A 17,376-nucleotide genomic window follows, 5' to 3' on the forward strand; every position below is an offset into this window, starting at 1 on the left:
CTTTCAGGACTTTTCATGCAAAGTCTTTCAAAATGTCTCTCAACTGACTCTTTAGCGTCGCAAGGCATTCCGGCCATTAACTAGGAATCTGCATGTTGATGGCATACGATACTGGTGGATATATCCCTTTGGGCTTTCCATGGAGCTAGGAGACAGATGGCTCACAGATTAGTGATGACCCTGCCTCCGCCCACCTGGGATGCACGTAGCACCCCACCTGGGTCTATCTACTCAATCGACAACAGATACAGTAATGTTATTGGATCTGTGGTGGGGTTGTGCACGGAGGAAAACATTCCAGCCCACAGTACGCACCACATGTGCATGTCGGAGTTTGTAATTCATGGACTCCCCACAGTCCCCTTCTGGTTATGATGTACCCTACTAGGCTTGTGGATTCCTGTTATTCCATGAGCAAGTCACAGGCCTTGATTCGGGCGGCTCCATTCTTGATCTCATAGGACGTGTTTGTCCAATGCTCCCATGAAGTACCAACTAAGACATGTACATGTGGCACCCGGGGCTTGGAGCTGCCTGAAGTAGGGCTCAGCAGCAATGCAGAAACACGCCCTAGGATATCAAGAACGGCTCCGCCCCTGTCAAGACACATCCCTGGAAAATGGAAAAGTCACAACACCTTACTTGCCCCAAACTCTAATCTCTCATAGGTCCCCTAAAGCTGCCTGGGGCGGCATGGTTTGGAGGTGGGCTTGAGATCCAGGGCAGGGCCCAAGACAGATTTAACAAGGAAGGGATATGTGACACTCAGCAACTTGAGAAAAACGCGACAGAGACCCCCATTTGAAAAATGAGACTCACATTTACTGATCAGACCCTGGCGCCATAAACTCCCTGAACACAGGTACCATGAGAAATTGTCCTTGAGTATGTCCCATCGAGAGGAGGAGATAGACCCATAGAATTCTCTCTGATAGACTGACTTTACCCTACTTTTACTGTCCCAGTCTCCAGCTCCGACCAGGCTGGAGACAAGGGCCTCCTTTCCTCACAACGCCTGTTGGGGGTGGTAATTAAGGCTCCTTCCCACCGAACTACAGGGGTTGATGAATATCACCCCTGGTTATGCATCTATTATTATTATTATTTTTAATTTATATGGCGCACAGCTAGCCGGAGGTTTCCCGGTGCCTACGAACACGCATTAAGAAGAGAAGGGCCAAGCTCTAATGATTAAATAGCCATGTTTTTAAATCTTTCTCGAATTTAAGATAACTTGTTTCTTAACGTAATTGGAGCGGGAGTGAGTTCCACAGGGAAGGAGCTAAGTAGGCAAAAGAGCGGCCGCCCATTCTAGCTCGTTTAATCCTGGGACCTTCGAACTTCAACTGGTAGGAGGATCGTAAAAGGAGTGAGGGGAGGTAGAGATACACCAAGGCACCTAGATAGTGGGGTTCTAAGCCCATATTTTTTTTGACAATCAATTTGATTGAGTTTTGAATGTAACCACAAACAGAACCATTAAGAGCTACATTGTACATTGTCAGAATAGGGAGAAAAACCCATCACAGTGACATCAAGGCTACATAAGGAAATCAATAATAGCGTATCCACGTGTATCTGAAGAGCGGACCAATCCATCTCAGTCGTCGATTACCCCGACCCATTTTCCCCACATGCGGCAAAATTTCCCAGGACACCCCCTGGCTACATATAGAGGCTGCTCCTGCGCAGCGCACCAATCCACCCCCTGGCGCCAGCGCCCTAGAGTGGGTGGGCAGTGTCTAGCCATTGAGCAGCAATGTCCCTCTTGGCAACCACCAACGCTGTATTGAAGAGCTTCTCAGCCCTGGATCCATCCAATCCGTCGGTGATGCCCAGCAGAACACGTATGGGATCAAGAGGCACTTCCCAGCCCAGGACCCCTGTCATGTCTTGTGTTAAAGATTCCCAATAACCCTGTATCGCAGTACACAAACATGCCATATGGTAGAAATCGATTCAGAAAAGGGGGTGGTGATGAACAGAGTGTCTGAATTAAGCAGACCACTCTTACCCAGTCCAAAGATCAGGGCTTGATCCATCACCCGTTATTTATCTCACTGCACCATCCCAGCTCAGAACCTGGCTATATGCAAATCACTCTGTCCCTGGCCCAGTGCATCATGGGAACAGGGCAGACTAAACTACCAAGCCAATTCTCCACCAGAAAGGAGACAAGCTACCGGGGATCGGTTTCTGGCATTTCAGCCGTCTTCGGCCCGGCTTGCTTGAATCCTTATGGTGCAGTGAGAAAGGGACTCGTGTCTGAGTATACCCTGCCACACCTATAGTGGCCAAAAACGATTCAGAAAAGGGGGTGGTGATGAACAGAGTGTCTGAATTATGCAGACCACTCTTACCCAGTCCAAAGTTCAGGGCTTGACCCATCACCGTTATTTATCTCACTGCACCATCCCAGCTCAGAACCTGGCTATATGCAAATCACTCTGTCCCTGGCCCAGTGCATCATGGGAACAGGGCAGACTAAACTACCAAGCCAATTCTTCACCAGAAAGGAGACAAGCTACCGGGGACCGGTTTCTGGCATTTCAGCAGACCACTCTTACCCAGTCCAAAGATCAGGGCTTGATCCATCACCCTTGCTCATTGCACCATCAGGATTCAAGCAAGCCGGGCCGAAGATGGCTGAAATGCCAGAAACCGGTCCCCGGTAGCTTGTTTCCTTCCCAGTATAAGAATTGGCTTGGTAGTTTAGTCTGCCCTGTTCCCATGATGCACTGGGCCAGGGTCAGACTAATTTGCATGTAGCCAAGTTCTGAGCTGGGATGGTGCAGTGAGCTAAAAAACGGTGATGGATCAAGCCCTGATCTTTGGACTGGGTAAGAGTGGTCTGCTTAATTCAGACACTCTGTTCATCACCACCCCCTTTTCTGAATCATATGGTAGAAATCAGCATGGGGGTGGGAACAGCGGGGGCAGTGGGCCTCAGGCCGAAGCACAGTGCGGAGGAAAAGCAGGGGTGTAAGATAGGCGGCGTGCAGAAAATAGACTTGGACCAGGCAGAGCCTCGCCGATACCGCAATCGTCCTAGAGGCCATCAGGGTGTCCCTCCAATCCTCATAATCCAGAACCTCAAGCCAGCCCTCTCACTTCTCTCAGAGTAGGGAAAGGGAGTTAGGGGTATTGTTGGTGAGTGCACAGTAGATCCGAGAGACTCCACCCTTCCCCAAATCCCCGGTCAGAACTTGCGCCTCGGGCGGGCTATATTCGGGCAGGGAAGTGCCATCTGGAATGTGGTAGTGAAGGGCGTGGCGCAACTGGAGATATCGAAAGAATTGAGAGGGATCTAGGGATTGTCTAAACTGTAAATCTTGAAAGGATTGGATATGAGTACCGTTCCAGACGTCACCCAACAAGGTTATCCTGATGAGATCCCTTTGCCGGAACCCTGACAGGCAAGCAACTTCAGGGACCCTGGTGCCACACCACAAGGGAGTGTAGCGAGTCAGCCTGCCTGCCCATTGAGTATGAAGTAGTGATGCATGCCAAGACAGGAATACTCTGTAGTGACCTAGGCTCGAGGAACCGCAGCCCCATAGCTAAGCCCATATTTATCCTCTGCATATAGCAGAGGGCTTTAAATTTAGCATGATTGTCAATCCTCAACCAGTGAAGTTCACGGAGGGGACTGATGGTGGAGGCCATTCTGGGTAGCTGGCACATTAGTCTGGCTGCCGAATTTTGGACCACTTGCGGCTTACGGAGCACTTCCATACTTGCGCCCAGATATATCATGTTTACGTAGTTCAGTCTGGACACATCCAGGGCCTGGATGACTTTTTTGTGTGGAAGGGGGAAACATCCAGAGAATTTTTCTGAGTCACTTTAAAATAGTAAAACAGATAGAGGCGACCTTAACTACTTGTGGCTTCATAGACAGCTGGTCGTCAATGATAATGCCAAGGTTGCGAGCCGATTGTGAAGGGAGGGGAGATCACCCATTTGAGGTGGCCAGTGTTGGGGGCCCCAAAGAGTATTGTTTCCACCGAAAATGAGAGTTACGTTTTCTCACCATTGAGTTATCTATCAGAGTTTATCTTCTTATATTGTTAGTTTATTTCTATGTTTTGGTTTGTTAATGAGTGCATTTCAGTCTGGGGGAGGGAATAATATTCTGTCCACCACAACATTTCTTCTCAACCAACTTAAAGCCCTATCTCATTTTTCGACTGCCACCCTAGACACGACAATGATACAGATGTTCTCACTAAAGACACAGGGACTGAAATCTCCCCAAAAACTCAGTGGAGTCTGGCGTACACTTAGAGAATCTAAAGGCAGACATTATATGCCTTCAAGGAACCCATCTCTTTTTATGCACTGATCAGGGGAAATGCAAGCATGCCATATACCCAATGTCATACCCCTCTGCGTCAAACACTTAGCAAGGGGGAGTGACTTTATATCTGTGGAGCAGCCTTCCTCTAACTGTCTCTCAGGTGCATACTGACAGAGGGTGAATTTCTCATCCTAGTGGGGCCACTAGATGATCCCCGCTCACAAAAGCCACACTGTACGCACCCAATACTGCCCTAGAAGCATTTCTTGTTGGCTTTCTGGACTGGCTGGCGGAGGGGCCTGTGGCAAGATAATCCTAACTGGAGGCTTTAACACTATATGGAAACCCACACAAAGACTGGGAGGGAGGACAGGCAACCTGTGCAGGAGCTTTCCCGTAGAAACTTAAAAAGACTGAGGAGTTGGGTCTAATGGATGCTCAGCAGGAAATGAACACTGCAGCCTAAGCATTTGCCTTCTACTCGCACATACCATCCACCCACTCCACCCATCCTGCTCAGGGATCCAGTCTCGAAGGATGAAATGGGCCACACAGATCTGAATAATCTTAACATAACGGAGATTGGGAGGTGTCAGTAGCAGTGGTCTGGGATGCTTTTAAAGTGATTATGCGAGGGCATTTCCTAGTGGCCGCTTCAGAACACACATGTATCCGTAAGTGAGAGGTGCAGAAACTGGAGAGATCAGACATCTAGAAGAGGAGCGGGAACGGGAACCCCCCAGCCCCATCATGCGCCCTCACGATGGCCCGAGGCCAGTTAAGCACACACTACACTGACAAAGCAGAGCTCTATTCACTTCATCCTAAAAACCAAACATACATGGCAGGCACCAAAATAGCTACTCCTCTCGATTGAACCCTGAGAGGCAGAAGCGAGAGAGAGAGAGTATGTAAAAGAATTGTTTGGTAGATGACTCCAGGGCTCTGATAGTGGGGACACAGAAAAAGTGAAGGAATTCCCCAACTTTTACCAAAACTTCTACTACAGTCTAATAGGTGGGAAAGTATTCCTACAGAAAACTCTGCCCACAAAACTCGCACAGGCTCATAGAGACTTCCTGGAAAGCCCAGTGCGCTTAGAAGAGGTCAAATGAGTCATCAAAGCTCTAAAGCCAAAAAAAACCCTGGGTCCCGATGGCCTCACAGCCCAATTCTACAAAATATTTGCTCCCCACTTTGTCCCAAAAATCGTTCCCTTATTCATTTTCTGTGCTACCGAAGATGAAGTATCGCCAACAATTGGCACAGCCATGGTCGCTGTTCTACCCAACCCTAATGAAGCTGTTAAAAGATGTGCCTCCAATCACCTAAGTAAACATTGACGCCAAGCTTTGCAGGAACATCCTGGCTACTCGCCTCAGTAACGTGCTTCGTACGCTGTAACAACCAGACCAGAGTGGGCTCATTCCCGGATGGTCGTCTCACATCAACATCCAGACGGCCATCAACCTATTAGAGAAGGCCTTACTCGAGAACGTCCCCAGTGTCTTACTATCGTTAGATGCACCTGGATACCCAGAGCACTGTTCCATTCTGTGTTGTGTCGCCAGGTTAGCGGGGGCATGTGGGCTTTGAGAAGTTTGTAAAGTACTGCCCCCGCGAGCAAATGAGTTTGGGAAGCTGAAGTTCGATTGGAGACTTGACTCTGGTGGTCCAGCTCTCACGGAGGGGTGTGTTACGCAGTGTGGAATCTGTCCATGATGTAGCCTCTCGACCTCCGATGTTGTAAGCGGCTCTGCAATGCTGAAATGTTTTGAGAAGTGTGGACTCGCACATGTGAGAATTCAGCAAAGGAAAAAGCTAAACTTTGTAAAGGAACATGGAAAGTATTTGGTTGGAAATTGTGCAGAAAGCCTGTGAGGGAGAAAACCAGCATTTTACAGTAATGAAGGCAGAATCAGGGCAGTGCGTCTGTTGGTATGATGGTAAATTCCTAACACTAGCTTTATGCCTGTGAGAGTCATAAGTAGTTGGTGTTCGATCTGCATCAGTATGTAGTTTATTGTGATGCTGTTTCTACTGTTTTGTTTATGTGCCTGTATGTGTTTTATCAACAGGAATTCTTTGGCCCATCTACTGTGAAAAAAGCTATTGAAGAAGCTGAAAAACTATCTTCAAGCCTTAAGAATAGGTATGCAGAGAATATGAACATAAACTCTTTTGTTGTTGTCAAGATTAAATGCATAACAGGTCAGTGGGACGCAACCAATTGACAGATATAATTGCGGCTTGCAATGAAGGAGATACCCCATTCACATCCCCAGCTAATTACCTTTAGAAATGGATCACAAATTGGGTTTCATATATTCCAAAAGGCTGTTTTGCCGTTATATATATTGTGATTTTACAGATCTGAAAGTTTATAAGGGCTTTACGTTGGTTGTCTCTCATTATAGAGGGAATTTCTGGGGTTTCAGCAGGGTCTCTCATCCCATTGGTGTGAAGGGGAACAAGTAGGACTTAATCTTATTGACCTCCAGACCTAACATTAAATTGGTCAACTATTCCCATAACGGGCTGCAAACTTCTATCCACATCTCTATGATATAGCTGCACATCATCTGCATGTCGTGAGTTAATGTCGGTACCAGCTAGTTTGACTGTCTTGTGTAGTCCTTCCACTATCACTCTGCGGGACAGTGGTTCCATCCCCAAAGCAAACCATATGGGGGGGAGGTGCATTTGTGTGTAGTGCCTTTTCCCATCGACCAAACCTCCAACATCACTCGATCTGTGCAGCCTTGTGCAGTTGGGTCTTGATAAAGCAACATAATCCAAACCATGATCTAGACCCTGAAACCGGTGCCCTTCAGAACAGCAGAGAAATGGTTGCTCTCAATATTATCAAAGGCCTTTTCCATACTGAGGTGAGAAATGCCACTACCTACTGATTGAGTGTGGTCCTTGGGAACATTAGCCAGAAAATGGAAAAGTTTGTGAAGCTTGCAAGACATTTTTCCTGGCATAAAAAATTCCTCTTGTGGTGCTGTAATGGGCCTAAAAAATCAGAAACATATTACCAGACCTGCAGGTCTAGTGACTTGAGTAATCTACTCAACCTAAGTATAATGTGCTTGAGCGATACATTTCTCTCAAATTGTTTTATCCTAGGCAAACATTTTATTTCACTGACTCATCTTTGTCTTCATTATCACATTTGAGAGCACCTTTAAATATGAGTTCAACATGTCTGTTATTAAAAAAAAAAATTGTTTCATTTAATAGACTAAACCTTCCTCCATTTAAAATAAAAATATAGCGCACGTATAGAGTACACATCGCCCCTGCTTGCCTGTTAGGTTCATTGTAGGAAGCTGGCTCTGTATATCCTATACCAAAGTAAGGTACAATGTGCAGAGTCAAGTGGATCCCAGAGGAATAACTGAGGCTAATTAGACAAACACTAACAGCTCTATTTGTGATAGTGTGGTCGAGTAGTGAGGCTTATCAGGAGGGTGTGTTCAGCATTTATTGCATTCACTCAATGAAGACTGATGGCACACACTTCAAGACCGAATCGAGACCAATTCGGTAAGTATAAAAAAGGTTTTTCTAGAACCAAGCAGGACTTGGCACAGGCAGTTAGAATACACTTTCAAATGCAAAACCTTACAAGGACATTCAATTGTGAATGGAATTGGAATCGTAACTGGTTTGTATCGAATTTCAAGTCAGTTTAGAATACATAGAAAGTCCTGTTAACTACTTATTATTCACTTACTTTGACTACTTGGGGTGATATGCCTTGATATCACACAAGGGGTGTTACAAAATGCAGGTAAGTACAACAGTTTTAGGTTTAAAGCAAAGTTACTTTGGTTAAAATACAAAAGCCAGTTTAACTCATAAAATACTTTTGGAGAAAAATCATAACATGGGCTCCTATGGAAGAAAAGAAGGGTATCGGTTTGCAGGTAAGTAAACAACCTGCAAGGATAGCTTTTGGGATTTAGAAACAAGGTTCAGTTAGGCACTCAAATCGCACCACCACCGGGACTAGAGTGGGTGGGTACAGAGGCCCAATGTTAGCCAATGGTTAGTTGGGGGCTGCTTAGGCGCCAGTGTGGCTCATGCCCAGTATGTCCATTCACAGAAACCATGAAGAGTATAGACCTGGACCTTCCAAACCCATGGGAGCAGAGACAACACACTAATTACAAAACCAGAAATTGTGTTTGCTTGATTACATGAAAACTATGCGTAGTGGTCGTGCACAGCTATGTAGTCTCCTTACTATCTTAGATAGTGTGCTGTGCTCCCGGTAATCACTCCCCACTCGGGAGTGTAAGAATGTCCAATTTAAAGTTGCAGACTCAAGAATCCCTGGTCTGTCTCCCTGGGCACTTGATTACATGCCCATGCCATCTCCACTATGTGGGCATGACTACAAGACCTATAAAGGCACGAATCAGTGAACACCGCAGCATGATACGCTACAAAAACAACAATACCTAGATGTGTTCGCATTTCTCAGAGCTCAACCACACGCCCGACAGCCTACGTTTGACCATCATTGAAAGCAATCGGCAGTGGACAGCCATCACCCTCTTTGCACATGAACAACGGTGGGTGCTTCGATTGAGGTCACACACGCAAGGTCTCAAAGATGATATACCATGGGCCCGGATTTATTACCAAAACTTCAAATCCATCGGAATGCTAACTCAGGCACTTCAACCTCCGCACTTTAATATGCAAGAGAGGGCACATGAATACAATTACTAGAGGTGTGACACACCGTCTCTCAAAAAACCCCACGGAGACTTTATCCCCCCTTCTTACGGTGTGGGAATACGTATTTATGTGACACCGTTATAATATGCGCCTTTCGAAGATGGCCGCGAGCACTAAAAAGAATTACCCATTCTGCCAAACATTCAGGCGGGGATATCATCTATTTGCACCCACCCCCTTTTAAAAATATAAATATATTATCATGCCGGTGACAGCCGCATGGCAAATGCGGTTTTATTCCACGTAGAAACGGAGTTCTGAAAACTCCATCTGGAAAGATCTCAACTTGTCTTATAACAACAGCCCCCCTTTTTTATAACCAGCCATTCACGATGTTATCATACCGGCTATTCTAGCCTTTTCCAAGATGGCCGCCAAAATCAACAGTGAGCGGCCCTGTGACTCCTCCAGGTCACGTCACTTCCACCAGTCATCACGTTGCGGGGACCTCGTCCGTTTACTTTACTTTCCTCTGTTTAAACCGGCCCCTCCCGCCACTCCCACTCCTGGGGTGAGCAAATTGGGGCAGGTTTGAATACTGCAGAAGGTCAATGTGAGTACTAGAACCTTTACTCCACTCACCGCTAGCTACTAGTGAGACCACGAAAGATATGTGGCCCCTTACACCGCAATACATTTTCAGTTTGCTTGCTAAACCTAGGTAACCTTTTCAGATGCCTGCTTTCCCTGATGAGGCTTCCCTGTGTACGTACTGTTTGGGGTAAGCGCTGAGCATTTTTCACTACCATCATGTATGATCCACGGCACCCTTAACTCATGAGGTAGTTCTGGTAAATTCTTTGCAACGCATCTCTATAACCTTTTACTGTGATACTTGAAAGCACCATCATGCTATGCTTTTGCATTTATGCGCTATATCTCAATATCTCAGAATCCACAATCCTGCGCACCTCATATTCCAGATTACCATCACGTAAAACAGGAGGGACCGCCTTCCTGCGAGCCTTGAAGGCTGGTTTCAATAAACTGCAGTGAAAGACAGGATGAATCCGTAATGAAGCTGTAAGCTTAAGTTTGTATGCTACCGGATTCACCCGTCTCACCACAGTATAAGGCTGAATGTAACGGGGATGAAAAACACTCCGGAAGCGGAAACTGATATTTTTTGTTGAGTGCCACGCTCTGTCCCCCACCTTATACTCTGGCCCTTCCCTCCGATGCTTGTCTTCCCATTTCTTGTATGAAACCTTTGCTTTATCCAAAGATGGATTTTCAAAAGCGCCTTCACTTGGCCAGCCACCGTCGGATGATTGGCCACGTCGCAGGGTATGGTCACAGGTAGGATGTTTGCATTATATCTGGAATTTGCTCGAAATGGTGTCTCCCCAGTGGAACAGTGCCAAGCATTGTTATACGACAGTTCCGCGAGCCATAGCAGAGAAACCCAAGAATCCGCCGCCTCATCCGCATAGCAGCGAAGATATTTTTTCAAAGTCTGATTCAGTCTCTCTGTCTGACCATCAGACTGCGGATGGAAACTGGTCGACAAGGCCGCAGAGATATTCAAAGCTTTACACCAGGTACGCCAGAACCTGGCTACGAACTGCAGACCCCTGTGCGAGATGATAACTTGCGGAACCCCATGAAGCCGAACCACCTGAGATAGTAACAACTGGGCTGTTTGGGAAGCTGAGGGAAGGTTTCTGCAAGGAATGAAATGACCCATTCTGGTGAAACTATCCACCACGACCAAGATGGCATCATTCCCTTTATCCATGGGCAAACCCAACACGAAATCCAATCGATGGGGTTGGCAATGGCATAAGCAACCCTGCTGGCTTAGCATGTATGTTCTTAGCTCTTGCACAGGTTTCACACTGGTTTACCCACAGCCTTACATCCCTCACCAAGCCTTCCCACCAGAAATGTCTTTGCACTTCATACACGGTGACACCAATTGAATGCCATTAACGAAGTGCATGGGTCGGAAGGAACAACCTGTTCTGCACCATCGGTAATCCATGTTTAAGTGACCGTTGGACTGTCACGTCCGCCCACTCTTTCCATTGCTGCGGTGTACGCTGCTTAGTCACTACCTCCAGAAAATGCTCCACCTGTACTGCACACAACACCACCTCAGGCGAGGGTATAGATTTAGGAGCCATCCTCTCGTTACCTTCTGGATTCAAACACCTGGATAGAGAATCAGCTTTTTTATTCTCTGTTCCCGGTCGGAAGGTAATAGTAAACTCGTACTCCGCAAAAAACAGCATCCAACGCATCTGACGTTGGGACAGATGTCGAGCCGTCTTCAGATACACCAGATTACGGTGATCAGAATACACCGTCACTGGGTGGTGTCCTCCCCACAGGTAGTGCCTCCACTCTTGAAACGCTTTCTTCACTGCCAGCAGTTCATTTCGGCGATAGTATAATTCACCTCAGCCGGATTAAGTTTTTTCGAAAGAAAAGTTACAGGGTGCAACTGGCCTGTCGCATGATCTCGCTGGGATAACACTGCCCCAATCGCTACATCAGAGGCATCCGCTTCGACAACAAACGGTACATCCATCTGGGGGTGCATTAGAATAGGAGCAGAACTAAATTCTGACTTTAGTTGTTCAAAAGCCTCCGTAGCTTCCAGTGTCCACAAAAAAGGAACTCCCTTTTGCAGCAAACGAGTTATAGGAGAGACCAGCTGGGAAAAATGGGATATAAATCTCCTATAATAGTTAGAGAACCCCAGGAAGCACTGGATGTCTCGCACATTCAAAGGGACCGGCCATTCCAGAACCGCCTTCACTTTTCTATCAGCCATTCTGAACCCTCGAGGGTTAAGGATCACCCCCAGGAATTCCACCTCTTCCACTCCAAACTCCAAACTCACACTTACTCAATTTACAGAATAAGTGATGGTCCTGTATCCTTTGCAATATCAGGAACACATGACTCACATGCTGGGCTGACGTCGCTGAATAGATCAACAAATCATTGATATAGATGATAACAAACCTGGCAAGGTATTCCTTCATTATGTCATTTATGAAGAACTGGAATGCCGTCGGGGCATTACAAAGCCCGAACGGCATTACCAGGTATTCATAAAGACCAAAACAGGTCTTAAAAGCCGTCTTCCACTCATCACCCGCCCTTATCCTGACTAGATGATAAGCCCCTCTTAAGTCCAGGCGCGTATAAATACCTGCCTCCCGGACCTGATCCAAAAGGACGGTGATGAGCGGAAGCGGATACCTGTTACGCACAGTCACTTTATTCAGCTGTCTATAATCAATGCATGCCCTCAATTCTTTATTGGCCTTTGAAATGAAAAAAAGTGGCGAGGCGGCAGGGGAGCGTGAGGGGCGAATAAAGCCAAGGGAACAGAAATGATCTATGTATTTCCTCAGATGCTCTGTTTCCGAAACTGAAAGGGCATACACCCTACATGAAGGCACCACCGCCCCTTCCACCAAATCGATTTGACAATCATACTCCCTATGCGGGGGCAGCGTTTCCGCCTTCACCTCACTAAAAACATCCCGAAAGCAAGCATATGCCGATGGCAACTCAACCTCCTTTTCTACTGCCGTGGCTATAGTAAACCCCTGGGCCAAAGAGGTCACATGGGATACCGGAGACATCAAACAACGAAACACACACTCCTCAGACTCAAATCCAATCGTTCTCGCTCTCCAATCAATAGAAGGATTGTGTTGCCATAACCAGGGCATCCCAAGAATTACTTCATATTGAGGAGCCTCAATGATGTTCAACACAATCCTTTCTCGGTGGCTACCTACCTCCCCAGGCATAACTAGTTCCACATCCTCAGTATGGGCGGTAACAGGGCCAGACTTCAACTGCGTGCCATCCACAGCCAACACCATTTCTGGTTTACCAATAGGCACCTTCACCAACCCCAGTCTGTCAACCAACCCTTGATCAATGAAATTGCCTGTCGCACCAGAATCAATCATGGACACTACAGGATGACTTCCGTGGTCAGTGTTCAGGAACATGGATAACACAATATGGGACTCAGACTTCTTACATGAGGACACCTCCAACGACGGTATTTTCCACTCAGGTGTTGGCTTATGTTCCACAGACGTAACCTCAGCATTAGGAAGACCAACATGACTAGCCACTGCCTTAGTCACTGCTAACTGCTTAGCTGGAGAAAAGTAATTAGTCTTTTTTGGCCTCATGGTGCAGTCCCTGACATAATGCCCCTTTTTTCCACAATACATGCAGAGACCCATGGATCTTCTACTCTCCCTCTCTGCTTTAGTTAAAGGTGGTCGAATCGCCCCCAACTCCATGGGTTCTGGTCCCGCTTCCTTCACACTAGAACGTCCCCCCAGGGGCGGCCCACCCCCAAATCTGTCACCCCTCTTACGTTCTCCACCTCTGTCTGTCATACGGTGATCTAACCTTAAAGTAAGATTAATCAAGTCAATACAGGTCTTAGGTTGGGGGTCAATCTGTGCTAACACATCTTTGAGTTCCTCATTCAGACCCTGATAATATAATGCCATCCGTTTCGCCTCTGGCCAGGATGTCTCCACCACTAACCTATTAAAGGCAGTCATATAGGTTACGAGTTCCTTCCTCCCCTGTCGCAACCCCAGCAACTCCTTATCCGCACTCAGCGTTGTAGCACGCCTGTCAAAGACCCTTTCGAACTCCGCACGGAACTCATCCCAATCGGACAAAAGAGCATCATCTGTTCTCACTAGAGGCACAGCCCAGTTGGCAGCATCCTCCGTTAAATAGGATATAGCAAAGGCTACTCATGATAAATGGGAAGGGAATGAGGCTGGTCTACATGAGAAGTGTAAGGTGACCTGGGTCAGGAAGGTCTGCATTGTAGCCGGATCTCCAGAATACCTTTCCGGACTAGCCAATGGTATTTGGGGAGACACAGTAACCTGTATAGGTGATCCGCTAGTAGTAGCATCAAATGGATTGCGCGTTTGTCTATCAAAACGTTCTTTCAACGCTGCAGTTTCAGCTCTAGACGCCTCAAGTTCATGTTGAACCACACTCAGCACATGCAGCACATCATCTAGAGTGGCATCCCTACAGCACCCCCTGACCAGGAGGAAAACAATACTTGGGTACGTGATTCTAACACGACCGCTTATCCTCAGGATCAGGGCGATGCTATATAGGGGTCCACCTCCAGACTGCCCTACACTCTGAATATCAAATACCACAGAGCATAAGGAAATCAGGTGAGGGAAAGGTCAGGAAGGGACTGGAACGGGAAGGAAGGCACGGGCACTAACTGAAATCTCTTCTTCTCCTTCTTGGTAGGTAGTGGAAGGAACTTCTTCCACCTAAAAACACACACATCTTCCAGCCTTCCTGGGTTTTGCACCAAACTATAAATCTCTTAGAATGAAACCTCTTGCACCAAAAAGAAGAAGAATATGTGCCAAAAATTAAACTGTAAATGTTTTTAGAACTCGAGGAAATTCCAAGATAATAACAGTCTCGCACTCACAATGTCCGGAGATTGGAGTAATCAAAAAGGGTTCTCACAAGGTCTATGATATTTCAATAATGCTCAGGAACGCGCCTCCTCGAAGACGCTCACAAGTTCCAAAATGAGCTGAATCTCAGAATCCTTTCTCGCCAGGAAAATAATGAGCCTCTATTTTCCTTCTGGGTTCCGTCAAACACCAGCCGGTGCTGAACGCGTAAACGGGAAGCAGCCGCTCCCCGCTTATCTATCTCTCAGCCGAGAGAACTGAAGCTTCCAAAAGCGGCCACCTGGAATTCCAGCCGCTTCACCCCTCCGAAGGTTCACAACACGCTGCTTCCAATCCAGCCGGGACGGGAGGGGGAAATCAGGAAGCAAGCACCACAAATGCACACGGCTGCAGCAGCACGCCGTATGTCCTCGGAAGAGACCTCCGCTCACTGCCAAACGCGGGAACAACAGGTTCAAAGCACTGAATTAAAAATTCAAAATCACGTACACAGCGCCTCGGCAGGCAGGGAACTAAATAGATGATGACGCCTCCCCCCTGCCAAGCATTCTGGTAGTTGTAGTTCATCTCTCCTTCAGAACAAAACTGAATCAGCAAGCTCTCCAGAAACCATATCATGACATAATGATACCCATCCAATACCCCCCCTTTACCGCATGTCTTTTTATTTACTGTTACAGGTTGGGTTCTATATGACTGTTCAGAGAAACCACCAACCACTCACCTGACTCAGGTTTATATAACAGGGTGTATTATCTCTTTTTGACCCCTGTTTTTACGTCTCTGCCTGACGATAGCAGCGCATGCGCTGCTCACATCTTTCGAGGGCTTCTTGGAATCAATACGATTCCAGAAGCTTGCTTTCTGCTCTGCCCGTGTTTTGCATTGGTGCACGTCATTTTGCGTCACCATTTATGCATGGAAATGTCAAATCATTTTAACGTTGTTTTATTTATTTATTTTTAAAACTCTGTTAAACACGTTTTAAACAGAAAAAATTATTCCTTTACCCATCTTTTAAACATGAATGCCATCTCTGGATAATATACTTCCTGTGGGAGGATTTCCTTAGTTCAATTTCATTCACACATTAGCTAAGCATGCAGAAATGAGGAGATGGCGAGGGTTAGTAGAGGGGGTCAGAGAGGAATTCGTGAAACATGGAGTGAAGGGACCAAGTTTATTCTCTGACAACCGTACACACGCTCTGTGCTGAAAACCACATTTCGTGCAAGCAGAGGCTGCCTTCCAATTCCCTCTCCCCAGCCTTTGCTCTGCTTCCCCTGAGACTCGCTGCGTAACCAACTTGAATGCCTCTGCTATTACCATTCAATGAAAGGCATGCTTGCCAGCTAAAGGGAGCTAAAACCCTCCAGCGAACGGAAAGAATAGAACATTTTCTGAAGGTAATGTAACTATTTCAGTTACATCCAACAGTGTTTGCCTCAGAAGCAAAAAGCACACCACCACAAAGGCATTAATTAAAGACACGAAATTCAAATGGCAGCAGTACGTAATCAAAAATAATATGTTCGTGAAGGACTCACAGTACTCCAGCATCGCTCCAAAGAAATGGGAAACATTTTTCAAGCGCCTGGCTCACTCTAGTCATGTCACACAACAGCGTTTCACATAAAGGAATGCAGGCTATCAGCTTCACGAATAACAGGTGGAACTGGTTGGAGGTGGCATACGTTGGATAGATCGTTTCATGTAAAGAGTGTATGCGAGGACTTGACAAGGGAAGTTGTTGCGGGAGCTGGTGATTAAGGATCAGGAGAAAAGATGTTCTAATGTAAATGAGGCGGGACGGACACCGGAATTTGATAAGTTATTAAACCAGCATTGAAAACGCAATAGGTCTCGCCTTTGATTAAGTTAAAGCCATTTGCTTTGCTAATGGTATTGTATAGCAAAGCAAATGGCTTTAAATTAATGAAAGACGAGACCTATGTCATTTTTAGGTCCTTGCGAGACTATAGGGGCTTAACCAGGAGTTTAACCATCGGGTGATTACTTGGCGATTCCATGCAGTGCCCGTGGAAAGCAAGCTCAATGCGCAAGCGCATTGACATTTAAAAGCGCGTGCACATCAAAGCGACAAGCCTCCCTCCCACGGCCATCCCCAGCGTGCGCTGTGCCTCAGGCATTTCTCCTCCCCTAATTTATTCACTGCCCACGGCTTTCACTTTGACGGCCGCCAAGCCGTCTCTCCCCTCATGCGCACGCTAACACCAATTTCCTAGCCTCTCTCTCATTGGCTCTTCAGTTATAGCACGCTATTTTCAGCTGACTCGCACCGCCTTTCTCTCCAGCACGCTATCACGCAGTTCACAGCCTCTCTCCCATTGGCTCATCAGTTATAGCACGCTCTTTTCAGCTGACTCACACCGCCTTTCTCTCCAGCACGCTATCACGCAGTTCACAGCCTCTCACCCATTGCACATTTAGCCAAGCACACAATGTGTGTTGTTGCGCACAAAAGTTGAAATGTACATAAAAGGCATTTAAAAATGGCATGGAGACTACGTTGTACGTTTTTTAATTGCACACATTCTTAGGAACATACCTTTTATAGTTTATTAAATGTTAAGCATTTTTTTCGTTCATAAGTAAAAGTTTGTTTGCGAAAAAAACACACAGCCTCTCTCCCACACAGCTTGCTAATCCCCCCCCACCCCCTAATCCGTCTGTACTGCGCGCATCGCATCCATACATCACCAACACCCCAGCCATGTCCCCCACTACATTCATATATCCACCCACTACATACATCCATTTCTCACAATACATCCATCCATCCATCACTCGCACACCATACATGTCACAGGAGGGATGGCTAGCTTTAGTTTAAAACATGCT

The 17,376-nt window shown here is 46.6% G+C and overlaps 1 protein-coding gene across 1 annotated transcript in view; it reads left to right on the plus strand.

Annotated features, from left to right (window-relative positions):
• The window catches only part of USP8 (ubiquitin specific peptidase 8), a 580,270-nt gene that overhangs the window by 38,050 nt on the left and 524,844 nt on the right, over nt 1-17,376 (plus strand). The window contains exon 3 of the mRNA XM_086958250.1: nt 6,379-6,452. Coding sequence (XP_086814376.1) covers nt 6,379-6,452 — 74 coding nt within the window. The remainder of the gene's footprint in view (nt 1-6,378; nt 6,453-17,376) is intronic.

This window comes from Lissotriton vulgaris, chromosome 2_1 (assembly GCF_964263255.1).
Source record: "Lissotriton vulgaris chromosome 2_1, aLisVul1.2, whole genome shotgun sequence".
NCBI lineage: Eukaryota > Metazoa > Chordata > Amphibia > Caudata > Salamandridae > Lissotriton > Lissotriton vulgaris.